Raw genomic sequence first — 15,306 nt, 5'->3', positions numbered from 1 at the left:
GTGTAAATCTATTTGCACGATGCCACGATGAGAGCTATCGACGACAACGAGAACATCGAGTTCCTGGAGCAAGGGTTTAGGAATCATAACGTGAACAGAATGCAGATAATGGAGAATCTACATCGTGGCTTACCCGCGCACTCGAAGCCGAGGCGTGATATCATTAGAGATATATTCGAGGACAATCACATAGAAAGTAAAGTCAGAAGCACCTGTAGTAAATCGCATTGAAATTTTAGACATTGTCGCATTAAGGATCATAATATAGATAGCACGAGATCTACCTTTCGTCTCGCTTTCGTTAATTCCGTTCAACTTTATCGCGCGGACCTTGTCGACAAATGAAATGTATAAAGAAGAAATATATGCATTATATATTTTTCCGATGTATTGAGATTTGAATCGACTCGTCTGAGGATGCCGTTGCGATGAATATTAGATACATTTCTTTAAAAAATGAATAACAAACGAGCAACGTATTTTACTTAATGCCTTAAAATAAAGCGAGGTACATGTTGGTTTTTTAATGAATAAAGCAAAGAAAGTTTCGATAAACGCACGGTTTATGGAACGTTTATTTTTCAAGAAGTTAGACTTTCGTTTTCAAATTGGTTGCTTGCATTGTGTTTTGTATCGATTGTCTCGTGTATGAACTGTAAAGATTCAATTATATGAATATATACCCTAGCGGAAAAAATTTCTATAAATAACTACAAAAAATTGACTTGAAATAGAAATTTGTAGAAATTTTTGTATCTTCGTTGAAACATTAATTTTTTTGTAAAAATATCTACAAAATAGTACCACAAATTACAATGTTCTCAAATCAAGAAATTATTGCGAGTAATATTTCATGAAAATGTACAATTTTGTAAAAATTAGTACAAAACTTTACTGGTTTTAAAAAATTTGTGAAACAACAAAATCTTAAAGAATTAAAACATCCGCTTACTTGTAGAATATTACAAAAATTAACAAAAGTGCTCCAATTCTAGCATTTTCATGTTGATTTTCACAACACTTTTTAAATTTACGTAGAATTTCGTGGATTCTGGCAGTTATATTTAATTTTTTTGTAGAATTTTGTAGAATTACTTTCGGCAGGGACAGGACGAAAGGAGCTGACAAAAGATTCTCAGATACAGTATTGAAAAGTTTTCATCAAATTTTACAATTTTTAATTTTTCAAGTTTTAAATTTGTATCATTCAGGCCTCTTTGTCTCCAACTGTTACTCTAGAAAGAGACAAACGAACTGAGATTAAAGTTAGGCGACGTTTGGTGAAACCGGGCCTCAGCGGTGAAGAATTCACGATTGACTACAGAACGACTCGAGTTCAAATCCGACCGGAAATAAGATCTTACGCGGGGCCAGTGATCCCAGATTGCGGGATTTCTGGCGCACGCGCAGTAGCGCAAGCCTTTCTGCCATGCGCATAGCGATCACGTGACTACCATGAAAGACTCGTACATACAGGCAACGTGGGGGGTTTCTAGGAACCGTGTTCTTTACTATTCAATTTTACATAGATTTTTTATTAAAACTCATATTAATGATTTATATATTATATAGAGCAGTTTATTAAACATTTATTTAATTGATAAAAAACTTTTTGTACGATATTTCCTATACTCTTCTTGTGAGGGTTCTATCTAACCCTCTAGTTAAGAAGAACGTATACGCTACTGAGCGGCTGCTCAAGCTTGCGCTACTGCGCGTGCGCCAGAAATCCCGCAATCTGGGATCACTGCGCGGGGCACGTGGAAAGTTGGTTACGACACTGTGTCGGTGTGCCAGGCATACGTATGGACTCGCGGTGGATTCTTCCTTCCAAGAGGCGACGATCGAATAACAATTTCTGGATTCGAATACAATTTTCAACGCTGGTCTCGGCCAATTAAAGAAGCGCATACGGTGCACGTCTTTTTGCGCTATGGTCACTACACGTTATCAAAGTAATAATTATTATAGCGGAGCTATTCGCACTGCATGCACCTTGATAACCAACTGTTGCACAGTTGGAGAGAATTTTCTTTTAAAATTTATCCCGAAAGTATTGTAATCGTGGGACAACACAGCATTTCGAAGAATTTTAGGAGAGTTTTTTTGAAATTGTACCACACATTTCACTAGTAATTAGACTCACTGTACATTTTACTAGTAAAGTTGTTCAAAATGCCATGTTGTCCCACAATCACACGACTTTCAGGATAAATTCTAGGAGCAAATGTATGGTAAACTGTCAAGAAACTCTCATAAAGTTCTTCAAAATGCTATGTTGTCCCGCATAATCTTCGGAATAAATTTTAGTAGAAAATTTATCTCCGTGTACTTGTCCAATGCAACGCGAGTTCAATTTCTGTTCCAACGTTCTCATTAACCAATTACATTGAATAATATTTCGTTTCTCAGGTGTCTCTCCGTATCGCTGCACCGCGTCATGGAGGTGAGGTGCCGGCATTGCTGTAAATTTCTTTTCAAGGGCGACTCTGTCTTGTTCAATGCGCACCACGAGATGAAGCAGCAGGCGGCGGATGTAGGATGCCAAGAAGGCGAGTCCGATTGCTGTTCGTACATGACTCCGGAGAGTGCACCGGATTGGATTATGGATGCCATTGATCAGGTATACCTTTCTCATCAAGATGTTGAGACTAAACGTACATGTGCGAATTACAAGTCCGGATAATTGGTTTCTTGAAGGAATCTTGGACCAAGGGAAAAATACATTGTCCGTACTGCAACAGTCGCTTAGGATCCTTCAACTTTGTGAACGAGTTCAAGTGCTGCTGCGACAAGTATGTGAGGCCTCCCATAAGGATAGTCAACTCCAAAGTGGACATATTGTGTGAAGGTTTGGGACAGTGAGCAAGAACAGAATTTATGTATATGTACATCGCCTCTGTTTAATACATCGTTGTATATTGTTGTACAGTACCCACACAGCATAGAAAGATTGCAGGAAGATTGCAGAAATGTTACATTGCAAGTTTGCAATATTGCAGCAACGTTGCGCAACATTGCTGCAACGTTTCTGGAGGATCGCAGCAACGTTGAAATGTCCGCCCTCAGAGAGATTGCAGTGCAATATCTTTGGAATAATTTGTCGTTGTACATAAGCAGAGAATTTACTAATTACATATGCATCCGGGCCTTTTTCAATACACAGCAAGCTATTGCGAAGCAACCTAAGGAGATTATGTCGCTTCGCAATAGATGAAGATTGCGAGCAACACCGCACTGATGAAGTACTTATTCGCGCATTATTGGTGTCAATGAAAATAACATTATAAAACTCTCGTAATTAGAAAAACTTTTCAAATAGAAAATATAGTATTTTTATTATTTTTGAAACATTGCTGCAATATTGCTATCGAAAGTTCGCAATTTCATATCTCTGCAATGTCTCTGCAAGATTGCAACGTTTCTGCAATGTAACTGCAACCATCTGTGCTCAGTGCTGTATGGGTACTTGTGAGAACTACCTCCGTAAGAGTAAATAGTTTTCCCAGACACCGCTTATGTCTAAAAGACGCTACAAAGATATCTTTAAGACATTTTAGACGTACATGTCTAAAAGACAACCTAATGACGTCTTAAAAATATCTTTTAGACATGTATGCTATTTGGGTTGGTAAAATTGTAGGAAATATATTTCTATGAACAATTTCGTTATTTTAGATAATATGTGAAATAGTTTTTTTTCTATTACATTTGTTACGTAGCAAATAAAGATACACCAGTCCGACTTTTGTTATCTTTTAGATCTTTTTTATTTAATTCATATTTACATTATTTTATTACATCTTTTCCAACTTATATGTATAATGTGTCTATATAAAGATATATAGACGTGGCGAGGATGTATCAGAGATCTCTTAATTTATATAACAATCTTATACTCTTCTTTGTTTTTACAGTGAAATGGTACCGCATGATATTAATTACAGATAACATTGTTAACCAGTGCCTCTGTTTACTGTATGTACAAGAAGTGTAAAATACAGGATTTCTTTAGATTATGTACAAAACTCGGATGCATTATACGGATATGATGTACAATGTATATCAATGTCCAACTTCATATTTAGGTAGAAGGGTTCACATTATAAATCAAATCGCTAGTTTCTAATTTCAATCGCTTTGCGACATTAAGCGATATTGTTCGTCACCTTTTAAAGTGAATTCTGAATTTAATTTCTGAATCCTTGTGACCTTGTGTTATATTTTATGAAAGATGTTTTGACTGACAATGACTATGGTACATTCAAATTAATTACACATGCACTCTAGTAATATTACTTCAATGGATTCAATATTAGTCGTAGGGAGCTTAGTCCAGCTAAGAATTGATATTGAACGAACTAATCCATAATGTTTTAATAATGTCAGGCGCATCCAGCTCCCCTTCTTAATTTACACACGCGACAATTTTCACCAGGATCCTCGTAAACAATGATAACATTTATATATATATATATTTAATATTAGAAAAATATTGTATACATGATATACCTTCTGTCACTTGTGAAAAGAACTTTTATAATAAGGTTTGGTAAGAGAGAAAATAAAATATATTTTCATTATAACAAATGTAACAATTTGTTCAAGAAGTCGCGTTTCAGACAAGTAGATTCTACATTTTGTTCCTATTTATAGCTGTGCACTATCTATTTTCACTACATAACAACTACTTTTCTTACAGCTCTTTTTGGTTTCTCTTTGCCAAATTTTTAGACGATTCATCACAGTGTCTTAAACTAAAAGAAACATAAAAGTACTCGGAAGAAAGGAACATACATTAATTTTTTTTTACGTGATTAATACGGAGAGAACTCTTACATAACGCAGTTTCACATTCAAGGCACATATGGTCCACTAAACAACGTTATGTAAAATGGTTCAGCGCTACGTATAAAAGTTAGTCGATCCATTCCTCGCGATATCATTACGATGAAAAGAGATCGTAAAACCGGGATACGACAATTATCATACAAGAATATTACTACAAGATACGAACGGTCTTACGACGTGAAAAAAAAGAGAGAGCGCTGCGGAGTTGAATTAAATCAAACTACAATAAACTGGATCAACCAACGTCAAACGGGAGAAGCGACCTCCTATTAGCATTGATATACAGTACATCCTCTCCTACAAGCTTTTTAATAACAGTCACGCAAGACACAGAATGTTACAGCCCAATGAAACTTAGACGCTATAACTGGAACATCTCGTCTTGCTGCTGCTCAAGTCTTTGCAAGGAAGTCTTTACTCTTCTTCCTTGGGTCATAACCACAGCGGTCGGAAAGTTATGCATATCACTAGAGGACACGGGTCTGACGGAGTCAGAGGAGGACGTCGAGTAGGTATTCGATGTGGTTGGAAATGAGTTTCGCAGTTTGGCCGACCCGCGTCGTCGTTGTACGTAAACGTCATTGCCGTCGGTGCAGAATCTGAAAGTAATTCACAGAAGCGAGGACATTATTTTGCATTCGGCGTACTTTTTGTAACGTTAAATTGCACTCGGACAAATTCGTGGACAAAAGGGAGGTTTCAGTTTTGCAAAAATACTCGTCTCTCGGAACGAGACGCGCGCGTGAAAACGCAAGTCCTACCGAATGCATATAAAGGCAAAGAAAATGAACTGATCAGAAATTCTTCAGGGTCGCCAGCAAAAATTAACATCAAATTTGGTTGACCATATCTGGCAATTTTAATGGTTTAGTATCGCGACGTTTCGACCATGCCCACACAGCACAGAAAGATTGCAGGAAGATTGCAGAAATGTTACATTGCAAGATTGCAATATTGCAGCAACGTTTCTGGAGGATTGCAGCAATGTTGAAATGTCCGCCCTCAGAGAGATTGCAGTGCAACATTATAGCAATGTTACAGTGCAATATTTTTGGAATAATTTGTCGTTATTGTACATAAGCAAAGAATTTACTAATTACATATGCGTCCGGGCCTTTTTCAATACACAGTAAGCTATTGCGAAGCAACCCAAGGAGATTATGTCGCTTCGCAATAGGTAGAGATTGCGAGCAACACCGCACCGATCAAGTACTTAATAATTCGCGCATTATTGGTGTCAACTAAAATAACATTATAAAATTCTCGTAATTAGGAGAATTGTTTAAATAGAAAATATAGTATTTTTATTATTTTTGAAGCATTGCTGCAATATTGCTATCGAAAGTTAGCAATTTTATATCCCTGCAATGTCTCTGCAAGATTGCACTGCAATCTGCAAGATTGCAACGTTACTGCAACCATCTGTGCTGTATGCCCACACAGCACAGAAAGATTGTAGGAAGATTGCAGAAATGTTACATTGCAAGATTGCAATATTGCAGCAACGTTGCGCAACATTGCTGCAACGTTTCTGGAGGGTTGCAGCAACGTTGAAATGTCCGCCCTCAGAGAGATTGCAGTGCAACATTATAGCAATGTTATATATTGCAATATTTTTGGAATAATTTGTTGTTGTACATAAGCAGAGAATTTACTAATTACATATGCATTCGGGCCTTTTTCAATACACAGCAAGCTATTGCGAAGCACCTAAGGAGATTATGTCGCTTCGCAATAGATGGAGATTGCGAGCAACACCGCACTGATCAAGTACTTAATAATTCGCGCATTATTGGTATCAACGAAAATAACATTATAAAATTCTCGTAATTAGAAACATTTTTTAAATAGAAAACATAGTATTCTTATTATTTTTGAAACATTGCTGCAATATTGGTATCGAAAGTTTGCAATTTTATATCCCTGCAATGTCTGTGCAAGATTGCAACGTTTCTGCAATGTAACTGCAACCATCTGTGCTGTATGGGTTGGGTTTTGGTCCTTTTCTAGCAATCGTGGCTGATACAAATTAAATTTTACAAATTAATAGTCATCACATTCGAGATAATAGGCTAGCGATTACATAAACTGTGTGTTACCTGAGGTACTCATGTACAAAGACTCGCATGTATTACAGTGGTCTTGAAAGAATAGTTATTACAATCCATAACTAAAATTGAGAAAGAAAATAACTTACTCACTGTTCCCTTGAGCGCGTTTCACCTCTCTCTTGGCGCTGGCTATCGAGCTATCCATCTTAGCCAAGAAATCGTTAACCGAGCTCTCGTCGCCAATCGACGACGATATCGAAGAAGGACTAGACATCTGCAAACACGACACATTCGTCAAGCGTATCGACGCCGCGGAGGGGCAAATCTTACTCACATTTGGAGGGACATCGTGCTCCTCGGATGCCACCGACTCGTCGTTACACCCCGAGGCGGGACTGTCCGCGCTGACGGGGATAAGCAGGTGCTCCCGTAGAAATAAACTATCTGACGCCCACAATCTATTGATCCTTCTTATCTGCTCCGTCTGCAAGAATCGGAGAAACGTCAATGACGGACGAAATCTTTGTACTCTCGAGACGACGCGTATGTAATATGTGGGTTTTCGTACCGTGACTCCGTATTTAAGCGCTATCCCCTGGAGGGTGTCCGCGGGGCACACCGTGTGCTTCACCAGGCTGTCGGTGCGCGTCACGTGCTTGGCCGTGCTGCCGTACTTCTTCAGGGCCCTGCCGGTGTCCCGGATGCACCGGCGCTCCTCCATCTCCCTGGCGCCGTTCCGCTCCATCCGTTAGGCCGCCGGGACGCTCACGAGGGGCCGGGGGCGCACCATAACTCGTTGACGCACGTCTCGGCCCTCACATAACCTGTCTGCGGGGGGGGGGGGATATTTTTCCGCGGATCAGGGGACGCGTCTCCTCGGCGAGGAGGCAGGCGCACCTCGTGGAGGAGCTCCCGCGTCCCTCCTCGTCCTCCGCGCGCGGCCACGGGAGGACGACGGGCCGATGCGGTGCACTCACAAGGCGCGTGGAACGACAACAAACCACTCTCGGGCGGCCGAGTGGCCCAGTTCTCATGCCTAGCACGGCGTGCACGCGTACACGGGAGATCCCGTCATTTCTCTCGGGATCATCGACGGCCCTCGGCTGACTTCTCGCTCTTTCCCCTCCCTCTCTCTCTCCCTCGCCCGATCGGATCACGAGATCGCCCGCGCTTATGGCTGATCGCGTTCAGCTGATCAGTGCGATCGCACCCAGAGAGAATGATCTCTCTTTCCCCCTCCCTCGTCCCTCGAGCGGCGATCGCGGCGAGTTTCCCCCCCGCCGCACTCGCCGCCGAGAGAAAACTCGGCGAGACGCTGCCGGAGGATTGTCCTCCTCCCCCTCGCGCGACCCAAGACGCGCCCCCGGGATCACGTGCGATCGCATAAGGAAACGAGGCGATCGTTTCTCGCGCGCCGAGTAAGCGCGATCGATCGATTCTCGCGCCGCGACGACCTCGTTCGTGTGTCATTTACACGGGGGAGACGGGGGGGTAGGGTAAGGTAAAAGGGCGCTCGGTCGCCCCTGCGGACGATCCGGGCTCGCGGGGATGTAAAATAAGAAAATAAATGGAGTGAGACTTTAATAAAAAAATGTTCATTATAATACGTTACACAGTTATCTATTTTTAAATACAATATATTACAGAGAGAGAAACACACAATTATAATTTATTGTTATTAATATTATGTCTATTGTATTTAGCTTACGGTTATTATTATTATTATTATTATCGTTATCGTAACTATGCGCCGGCCTCGATGAATATATAAGGCAGCGGGAAAAAAATTATGTGTAATGGGAGACTAATTAATGCGTACATTTGTTTTTTTTCTTTTACTCATTAGGGCAACTGCACGGTCGATTATTACGGCTGTATTAATCCCCAGTAGCTGTGCAACAGTAACGGCGATATTGGTAATAAATAGTTAACGTAAGGATAAATATTTACGCTACCGCGGCAGTGTACTTCCTGGATTCTGTGGGCAAGGGGCTTGATTTCCTCTAATTATCAGGACTATATCGGCTAATATTCTACATGATACCCCTCCCCGCTATTCCAAATATCGGCTACTCAATGATGGTCGGACATCAACAAGCAGCGTTTATATATATATATATATTTAAAATTATTTCCCCCCCCCCCCTCATAAACTGTGTCACAGACAAGAGTTACTGATAATTTCTTCTTTCTTCTTTTTTTTATGAATAACTACACGAGCGATTTGATTTCCTTATAAATCTCGGCATCCCGGAGATGGTAGAACGATCGGAGTTATCAACGGAAATATATCGAAAGTATGTGTACTTTTTATATGTATGCGTGTGTGTTTTTTCTTCTGTATGTGTGGTGGATGGGTGGACACGTAAAGTTATATAAGGTTATCTAAAAATGAATACGAGTACAAAAACTGCTCGATTTGACGCGGTGGTAGAAATCATTTTGATGCAGCGAGTGTATCTTGGACTTTACACACTTCACACAAACACTTTGGCGAGAGCGTCGGCGCCGGCGCTCGCGATAAACGGTCGCGACGGGTGGAACGCCACGTCGAGGATGCTCTCGTCGAATTTCTTCCGATGCGCTGTTATCTCCTGAACACAAGTCTTGTTGTCCATGTTCCACAATCTTATACTGCAATCGTGACCTGCAATCGCGACGATAAGCACCGAGTTAGAGACTAGAGTTTCTTTTCCTTTTTTTTCTTAACTCGATCATTTCGTGCCATCAAGTTTTGTTGTCACGACAGATCGAAAAGATGCTCCTTCTACTTACTTCCCGAAAGTAAATATAAACCATGAGGATCTACGGCGAGACTAGTAACCGCGTCCAAATGCGCTACCATTGCGTGGGCAAGAGTAGCCGACCGGTGATCGTAAAAACGAATATGCCGATCCTCGTGCGCGGCCACGACGAGCGGTAACGTCGGATGCGCTACTACGCGATTCACGCCTTTCGTCTCGTTCGCCTCGAGTCGCGCCACGATGGCGCCGGTTTCAGTGTCAAATACCACGCAAGCTCCTTCATAAGCCACGACCAGCTTGTGCGGCTCGTCCCTGATAAAGTCAACCGAAGTCGGTATGCCATCTACAAAAGAGAAAACGAAAGCAGGCCGTTACGACACGTTGGTCAGTCACAAGCGCGGCGACACAGAGAGAGAACTTACATTTGATCAATATTTGCTAGATAAAGCTGTGCAAACTTGAGACTCCCGTGTTGCTTTAATATACAGTTTGCTATTTGCTAATCGCGATCTAACGGCGCATCAATTTCAAGCTTAGCGTGGGATAAGTTTGCGTACCTTGTTCCGAAACATACGTATTGAGAAGAGGTTGCGGGGCCTGTGGCGCCCATAATTTTACAGTTCCGTCCGCACTGAACGACAGCATAGTACGTAAATACATGCTCAAGCCCCAAACGGCGTTCGTGTGTCCTGTTAACGTATGACTAAGGACACTTGGTTCATACGAGTCGTACGGATCGATGTTGGCCGACGGGAGCGTCCAGCAATGGATATTGCCGTCTAGACCACCGCTGTAACACCGGTTACCCATACTGCACATAGCCAGACACAATACAGGTCCAGTGTGTGATCTGAACGTGTAAAGTGGTTCTACATCTAACGAGGCTGACCTGCGAGGAGATAAAAAGAAATGTATATGCAACGAATAGATGCAAAATACACAGCGTACGTTCTTAAAACGATACGCTGCGAACGATCAGCTGTTCCCGCGGCAAGATGGAATTTACGAACTTTTTCGCTGGTACAGTCTTATGAAGATTCCACAATTTCAGCGTGTGATCATCGCTCGCGGTGATAAGGACTGGATCTGTGGGATGGAAGACAAGCGCCCTGACAGCGTCAAAATGCGATCGTAACGTATACTTCGCATTCCACGTTTTCCTGAAGGTCTCCTTCGTGGTGGAAACCATCTGTCGGGCGAAATAACGGTGTTGCAAGCATTAATAAATCACGGACTCACGTAACACAGGAAGAATCGTCAACTTACATCATACGATATTTCCGCATCATTGTTAACACATAATTGTTCTAATTCTCCTAATTCCAGCGTAGAATCACCTTCCTTATTTGGGCGTCTTGGGTCTGGCAATCCTCTATGTAATGCTGCATCTTCGGAGTAAATATTGAATCAGCAAATTGCAAAGCGTAACGTTATACAGGGTGTAACTAATTCACGCCCACCATTTATGCAGTGACATTTATCATGAAAGACTGAGTTCGTTTAATAGTTCATTTCATTAAATAAATATTAGTCAATCGGCATCGTTTTTTTAAACAGACACACGACGGACACCGCTAAAGGCCGAATCAGATTAGCAATTATCGATGCGGATTGGATTGGAATTGGCGATTGTCTTCCAGCCAAGGAGAGCCGATTAAATCGCTGGTTGCTTTGCTCTCATTGGCTGAAGGACAATCGCCAATTCCAGTTCAATCCGCGTCGACAATCGCTAGTCTGATTCGGCCTTTAGTAGATGCGTGGCCCACGAACGGGCAAGAGCGATACTGATCGGCTGATTTTTAATCAACAATAACTACTTTAGAAAGCATAATTAAAAAAAATGGTTCGGGACTTTCCGACTCGAGTTTTACACGAGAAATATCACTGTATGAATAGTGGGTGCGAATTAGTTTGCACCCTGTATATTTTAATATGCTCAAACAACTCTACTGAATGAAACAGCACTTTATTATAGTGTTTTGAAAAGCTCTCGAGGTAAGCTGCAAGAATATGTAATGAAAAGTAGGGAGTTCCATTTAAAAAAACAAAGTTGAACTCCATATGATCTTGGGACATTGACTCAAGGTCAAACCAATGAAACCGTCTTATGTCCCCCTTGGAACCAAACAACTTTTGTCTGAAACGTTTTTCCGTATCTTTCATATTTTTCGAGATATTTGCCTGGGGCGATTAAAGTGAAACACCCTGTACAAAAACGTTGGAAACACGCGTAAATAATGTTAATACGGCCCGGTGCTTACTCCATTCTGAAGAATTCATTTCCAGATGAATAGAACCAGGCGGTGACTCTTCGATTTCTGTGAGAAGATTTAATTCGTTTAACACTTCTTCCGCTTCTGCATCTGTATCGATGTCCTCCGTTAGAAGAGGCATGCTAGATGCCTGCAAGGCCAAAGACGAGAATCATATCGATAGAACGCGCACGTCGCAAACAAGTATAAAGTAACGTCAGAAATTACTTTATTTGGTTTGGTATCTGTACTTGCGTCGTAAATTTCGTCTTCTCCGTCTCCCTCCTCCTCTTCCATGTCCATATCCGTGTGACGCAAAAATTCGAAATTCGCTATAACAGCCGCTTCCGTGTCTAATATCATTGCTTCTGCTATAGAAGATGGCTGCTGCTGAAATCAAGCTTCTATCTTAGAAATTGCACGAGAGCGCTTTTCCACTGCTCTCTTTTATTATAATCTCGTTGCAATTTTTTACTTGAATATACGCGGAGCTTAACAGCGTTGCAACAAGCAATTCGAGTTGTTTTATCTCAAGTTTTAACACTTATCCGCACCTTTTTGGGTGGGTGTTTTCCTCGGCGCATGAGACTTTCCTCGCTACATTCCTGCTTAACCCGCAATGCCTCATTTCCATTTAAGGCTGGAGTATTCATCTCCTCTGTGTCTGTATTATTGTTTAAGCCAAGCAGAGATCGCACTCTGTTTGACCGTACATCTATTATCGTATCAGTATATCCAATTTCTTGCAAATACCTGAAACAAATATCAAGACGTCTCTTTGTAAATTTCGGGCGCTGACGTCTCCTATTCTGTCTCACAGTTGTCCCAAATTGAATGCAAAGTAAAAGCGCAAAAATCAATCAACATCGGCGGCTTAAAAGCTCCAAAGTATTCCCCAGATTACAAACGGATTTTACGTACTGCCTCAGAAGTTGACGACCTTGTCTCCAACTGACATTACTGACGGATGTAAATGAAGCTTCTCCGTCTCCTCCTCCTCCGCCGCCGCCGCCGCCGCCATCGCTACCGCTTTCGGAGATATTGCACGTGGTACCTTCCTCATAAAGAGGCGGCTTGATGTCCCCTTGCATCACCAGGTCGGTACCATACTTTAGTTTATGATACCTCGCTCTACAGAAATTACATTGCTTAAGACATGGCATTGCAGGGTCACTGTAAGATAGACACTACTACAGACGCGACGCGGTCTAATGACAGTCCAGTAGCATAATGTTGACGATTATGTCTCTCACTTGCAATTGAGAATAGCAATAATAAATCCCAATCAAGTTTCAATCTCACGTTGTGGACTCGACAGTTACAATTCACAATATACTCGTATATCTTATTTTACAAAAAAAAAGAAGACGTACAACCGTAAGATTTCTCTCATATTAAAAAATGTATACAATACACATACACAATCTTATTTATCCAAAGTATGTATAAATATTATGTACAATGTTAAGGCCCAGTTTCACCAAACATCGTTTAATTTTAATCTTGGTTTAATTAACGTTTGCCTTTTTCTAAAGTAAAAGTCGAATAGAGACCGAGAACGAATTAAGCTAAGTTTAAAGTTAAGCGACGTTGGTAAAATTGGGCCTAAAATTTTCTGTATCAATGCTAAAATGTCTCCTCAGATTCTCCTTTAACACATCAATTGTCCACGTCATTCACATATGAATGAACCACAAAGAGCAGGAAACGGAAGGATGTTTTGTCTGCTCTTGTAATTTTTTGTTTTAGCATAATGTATCGTTAAGTAATGGGATTTTTGAAATACAAACTTGACGCTGTTCCGACAAAAATGAGGAAGAGCTCTTGAAAACAAGGAAGGCAATTCGCAGCAATTAACGTACTAAATCCCGCTGCAATTACCAGTTTATTTACCTTTCTTGCTTAAGTGCGTACTCTAACATTTTTATTCTCCTCACAAGGTCGTTCTTCAAATTTTCCTGCCCCTTCCTTTCACCCTGAAGAAAAGCTATCCTAGCCTGCGGGAGTGAAGGAAAAAAATTAATTCGATTTGCTGGCAGCAACAGTTTTAGGCGCCGCGCGCAATAGAGGAAATTAAGAGCAAGTTAAACGTCGCAGGAGAGGAAGAGATTAAATACAACGCACGATGAAAAAGAACGAAACGCACGAGGAATTGCGCTGTACAGTCATAGTACAAAATATTGACGTTGTTACAAATTTAAAAAACCTGGATTCAACTTTGGTCTCTCTCCGACTTCTCCTCTATTGTGTGCAGGCCCTTTCTCCCGGTCTGCCAAACTACGAGCGAGCGCGGAGCGGCAGGGGGGGGAAAATATGCTTGCTGTGCCTCTGACAGCGTGACAAACGGAGGCGACGTCGACGCGAGCAACGACGCCGCCTCGAGCCGCGCGGCACGGCGATCGTTGACACGCTCCGTCGCACCGCCAGGCGCGTCCCGTCCGCGTCGGGCCGAGGCAGAAGGTCCGCCTCGCGCTTCCTTATGCATCACCCTCCGTCACATGACAGCTCGAGTGACAATAAGGCGGACGATTGTCGCGTCGCGCTCGCTCGCCCGCGGCTCGCGCGCGCCCCGCGCTGCCTGCTCGCCGGGGAGGCCCGTACCTGAAATTCCGCCCTGTCCAGCTCCCACTGGGACCTCTCGAGCTCGAAGCGGGCCCACTCGTGCTGGATGAAGTGCAGGATGCCAGGCATCGAGTACTGCGGCCGCTGGTCCTTGGCGTCGCCGTTGCTGCCATTGTCGCTGCCGCCCTGGTGCTTGTTGTTGGCGAGGGAGACGTTCACGCCGCCGGCCAGCTGGCCGTTGTGATTCTGGGACGCGGGGCTGCAGCTATCCTCCATTGTGGCACCACAAAACTGGCTGGGCACCTTCATTTCATGACACGGCGGCCATTACAGCAACTTCCCTTCCTTCGCGGAGTACCTCGAGAGTGCTCTCCGGTCGGACAATGTATTTCGATCGGCCCCGTCGGGAAAGGAGACAATTATCACGCATGCGGACGCAAGTGGGCAGCCGTGACGAGTCGTGGAGCCCGAGACTCCGCGCGCGCGAGGGAAAAAGTCTTCCGCAGCAGCCTCCCTCCCCCCCCCGCTCGTTGACCGCGCGGCCTCGTCCGCGCCGTGGATCACGTCCGCGCGACGCTCGCTTCCGGAGAAGCGGAAGGGATCGCGCAGTCGAGTCGACTCCGCGGGGGACCGTCTCCTCCTCTACGCCGTTCTCGCCGAGCGCCGACGGGCCGACGGGCGAAAGTTACATGCCCCCGCAATCCAGCCGCGGGCAGCCTGCGGACCGGTACGCGCGCATCGCCGCCGGAAATTGGCCCGTTTTTAACGGCACCGACGCACCGACCGATTCATTCACCACCGCCCCCCGTCGCCGTCGCGGTCGCGCGCGCCGCGGCCCTTTCGCCT

At 43.1% G+C, this 15,306-nt stretch overlaps 4 protein-coding genes across 6 annotated transcripts in view; 2 read left to right on the top strand and 2 right to left on the bottom strand.

Annotated features, from left to right (window-relative positions):
* The window catches only part of LOC105557788 (lebercilin-like protein), a 9,881-nt gene extending 9,498 nt beyond the window's left edge, over positions 1–383 (top strand). The window contains exon 10 of the mRNA XM_012005130.1: positions 75–383. Coding sequence (XP_011860520.1) covers positions 75–231 — 157 coding nt within the window. The 3' untranslated portion in view covers positions 232–383. The remainder of the gene's footprint in view (positions 1–74) is intronic.
* Positions 384–1,750: 1,367 nt separating this feature from the next.
* On the top strand, positions 1,751–3,015 carry LOC105557786 (E3 ubiquitin-protein ligase RNF180-like). The gene is made up of 3 exons (XM_012005127.1): positions 1,751–1,955; positions 2,413–2,623; positions 2,701–3,015. Exons 2-3 carry the CDS (start codon positions 2,441–2,443, stop codon positions 2,863–2,865), a joined length of 348 nt encoding a protein of 115 aa, XP_011860517.1. The 5' UTR covers positions 1,751–1,955; positions 2,413–2,440; the 3' UTR covers positions 2,866–3,015.
* A 369-nt stretch (positions 3,016–3,384) lies between these two features.
* Positions 3,385–8,115, bottom strand: LOC105557784 (lysM and putative peptidoglycan-binding domain-containing protein 2). Of its 2 annotated transcripts, none has more exons than XM_012005125.1 (4): positions 7,471–8,115; positions 7,237–7,386; positions 7,049–7,176; positions 3,385–5,450 (listed from the first exon to the last, which is right to left on the bottom strand). In XM_012005125.1, the coding sequence occupies exons 1-4, from the start codon at positions 7,645–7,647 to the stop codon at positions 5,213–5,215; spliced, it is 693 nt and encodes a 230-aa protein (XP_011860515.1). In that variant the 5' UTR covers positions 7,648–8,115; the 3' UTR covers positions 3,385–5,212. The 2 variants fall into 2 exon arrangements, with proteins under 2 accessions (XP_011860515.1, XP_011860516.1); XM_012005126.1 differs by having other exon boundaries at positions 7,053–7,176.
* Positions 8,116–8,740: 625 nt separating this feature from the next.
* Positions 8,741–15,012, bottom strand: LOC105557783 (striatin-3). 2 transcript variants are annotated; one of them, XM_012005124.1, is made up of 11 exons: positions 14,500–15,012; positions 13,792–13,895; positions 12,820–13,029; positions 12,453–12,651; positions 12,154–12,285; positions 11,908–12,049; positions 10,913–11,034; positions 10,657–10,835; positions 10,204–10,535; positions 9,678–9,989; positions 8,741–9,549 (listed from the first exon to the last, which is right to left on the bottom strand). In XM_012005124.1, the coding sequence occupies exons 1-11, from the start codon at positions 14,767–14,769 to the stop codon at positions 9,380–9,382; spliced, it is 2,172 nt and encodes a 723-aa protein (XP_011860514.1). In that variant the 5' UTR covers positions 14,770–15,012; the 3' UTR covers positions 8,741–9,379. The 2 variants fall into 2 exon arrangements, with proteins under 2 accessions (XP_011860514.1, XP_011860513.1); XM_012005123.1 differs by having other exon boundaries at positions 12,127–12,285; positions 14,500–15,009.
* Positions 15,013–15,306: the final 294 nt, after the last annotated feature.

This window comes from Vollenhovia emeryi, unplaced genomic scaffold, assembly GCF_000949405.1.
Source record: "Vollenhovia emeryi isolate VEMERY1.0 unplaced genomic scaffold, V.emery_V1.0 DF939419.1, whole genome shotgun sequence".
Classification (NCBI taxonomy): Eukaryota; Metazoa; Arthropoda; class Insecta; order Hymenoptera; family Formicidae; genus Vollenhovia; species Vollenhovia emeryi.
Note: the sequence above shows the minus strand (reverse complement) of the source record. Positions and strands in the feature narration are given on the sequence as shown.

Coding starts and splice junctions, on each gene's coding strand:
- LOC105557786 (XM_012005127.1), top strand. CDS start 2,441: ATGGAGGTGAGGTGCCGGCATTGCTGTAAATTTCTTTTCAAGGGCGAC. Junction 2,624..2,700: donor TTATGGATGCCATTGATCAG/GTATACCTTTCT, acceptor GGTTTCTTGAAG/GAATCTTGGACCAAGGGAAA.
- LOC105557784 (XM_012005125.1), bottom strand. CDS start 7,647: ATGGAGCGGAACGGCGCCAGGGAGATGGAGGAGCGCCGGTGCATCCGG. Junction 7,387..7,470: donor CGCTTAAATACGGAGTCACG/GTACGAAAACCC, acceptor CGATTCTTGCAG/ACGGAGCAGATAAGAAGGAT. Junction 7,177..7,236: donor AGCACGATGTCCCTCCAAAT/GTGAGTAAGATT, acceptor TCGTGTTTGCAG/ATGTCTAGTCCTTCTTCGAT.
- LOC105557783 (XM_012005123.1), bottom strand. CDS start 14,769: ATGAAGGTGCCCAGCCAGTTTTGTGGTGCCACAATGGAGGATAGCTGC. Junction 11,035..11,907: donor AATGAATTCTTCAGAATGGA/GTAAGCACCGGG, acceptor TTTACTCCGAAG/ATGCAGCATTACATAGAGGA. Junction 10,536..10,656: donor AAGACTGTACCAGCGAAAAA/GTTCGTAAATTC, acceptor ATCTCCTCGCAG/GTCAGCCTCGTTAGATGTAG.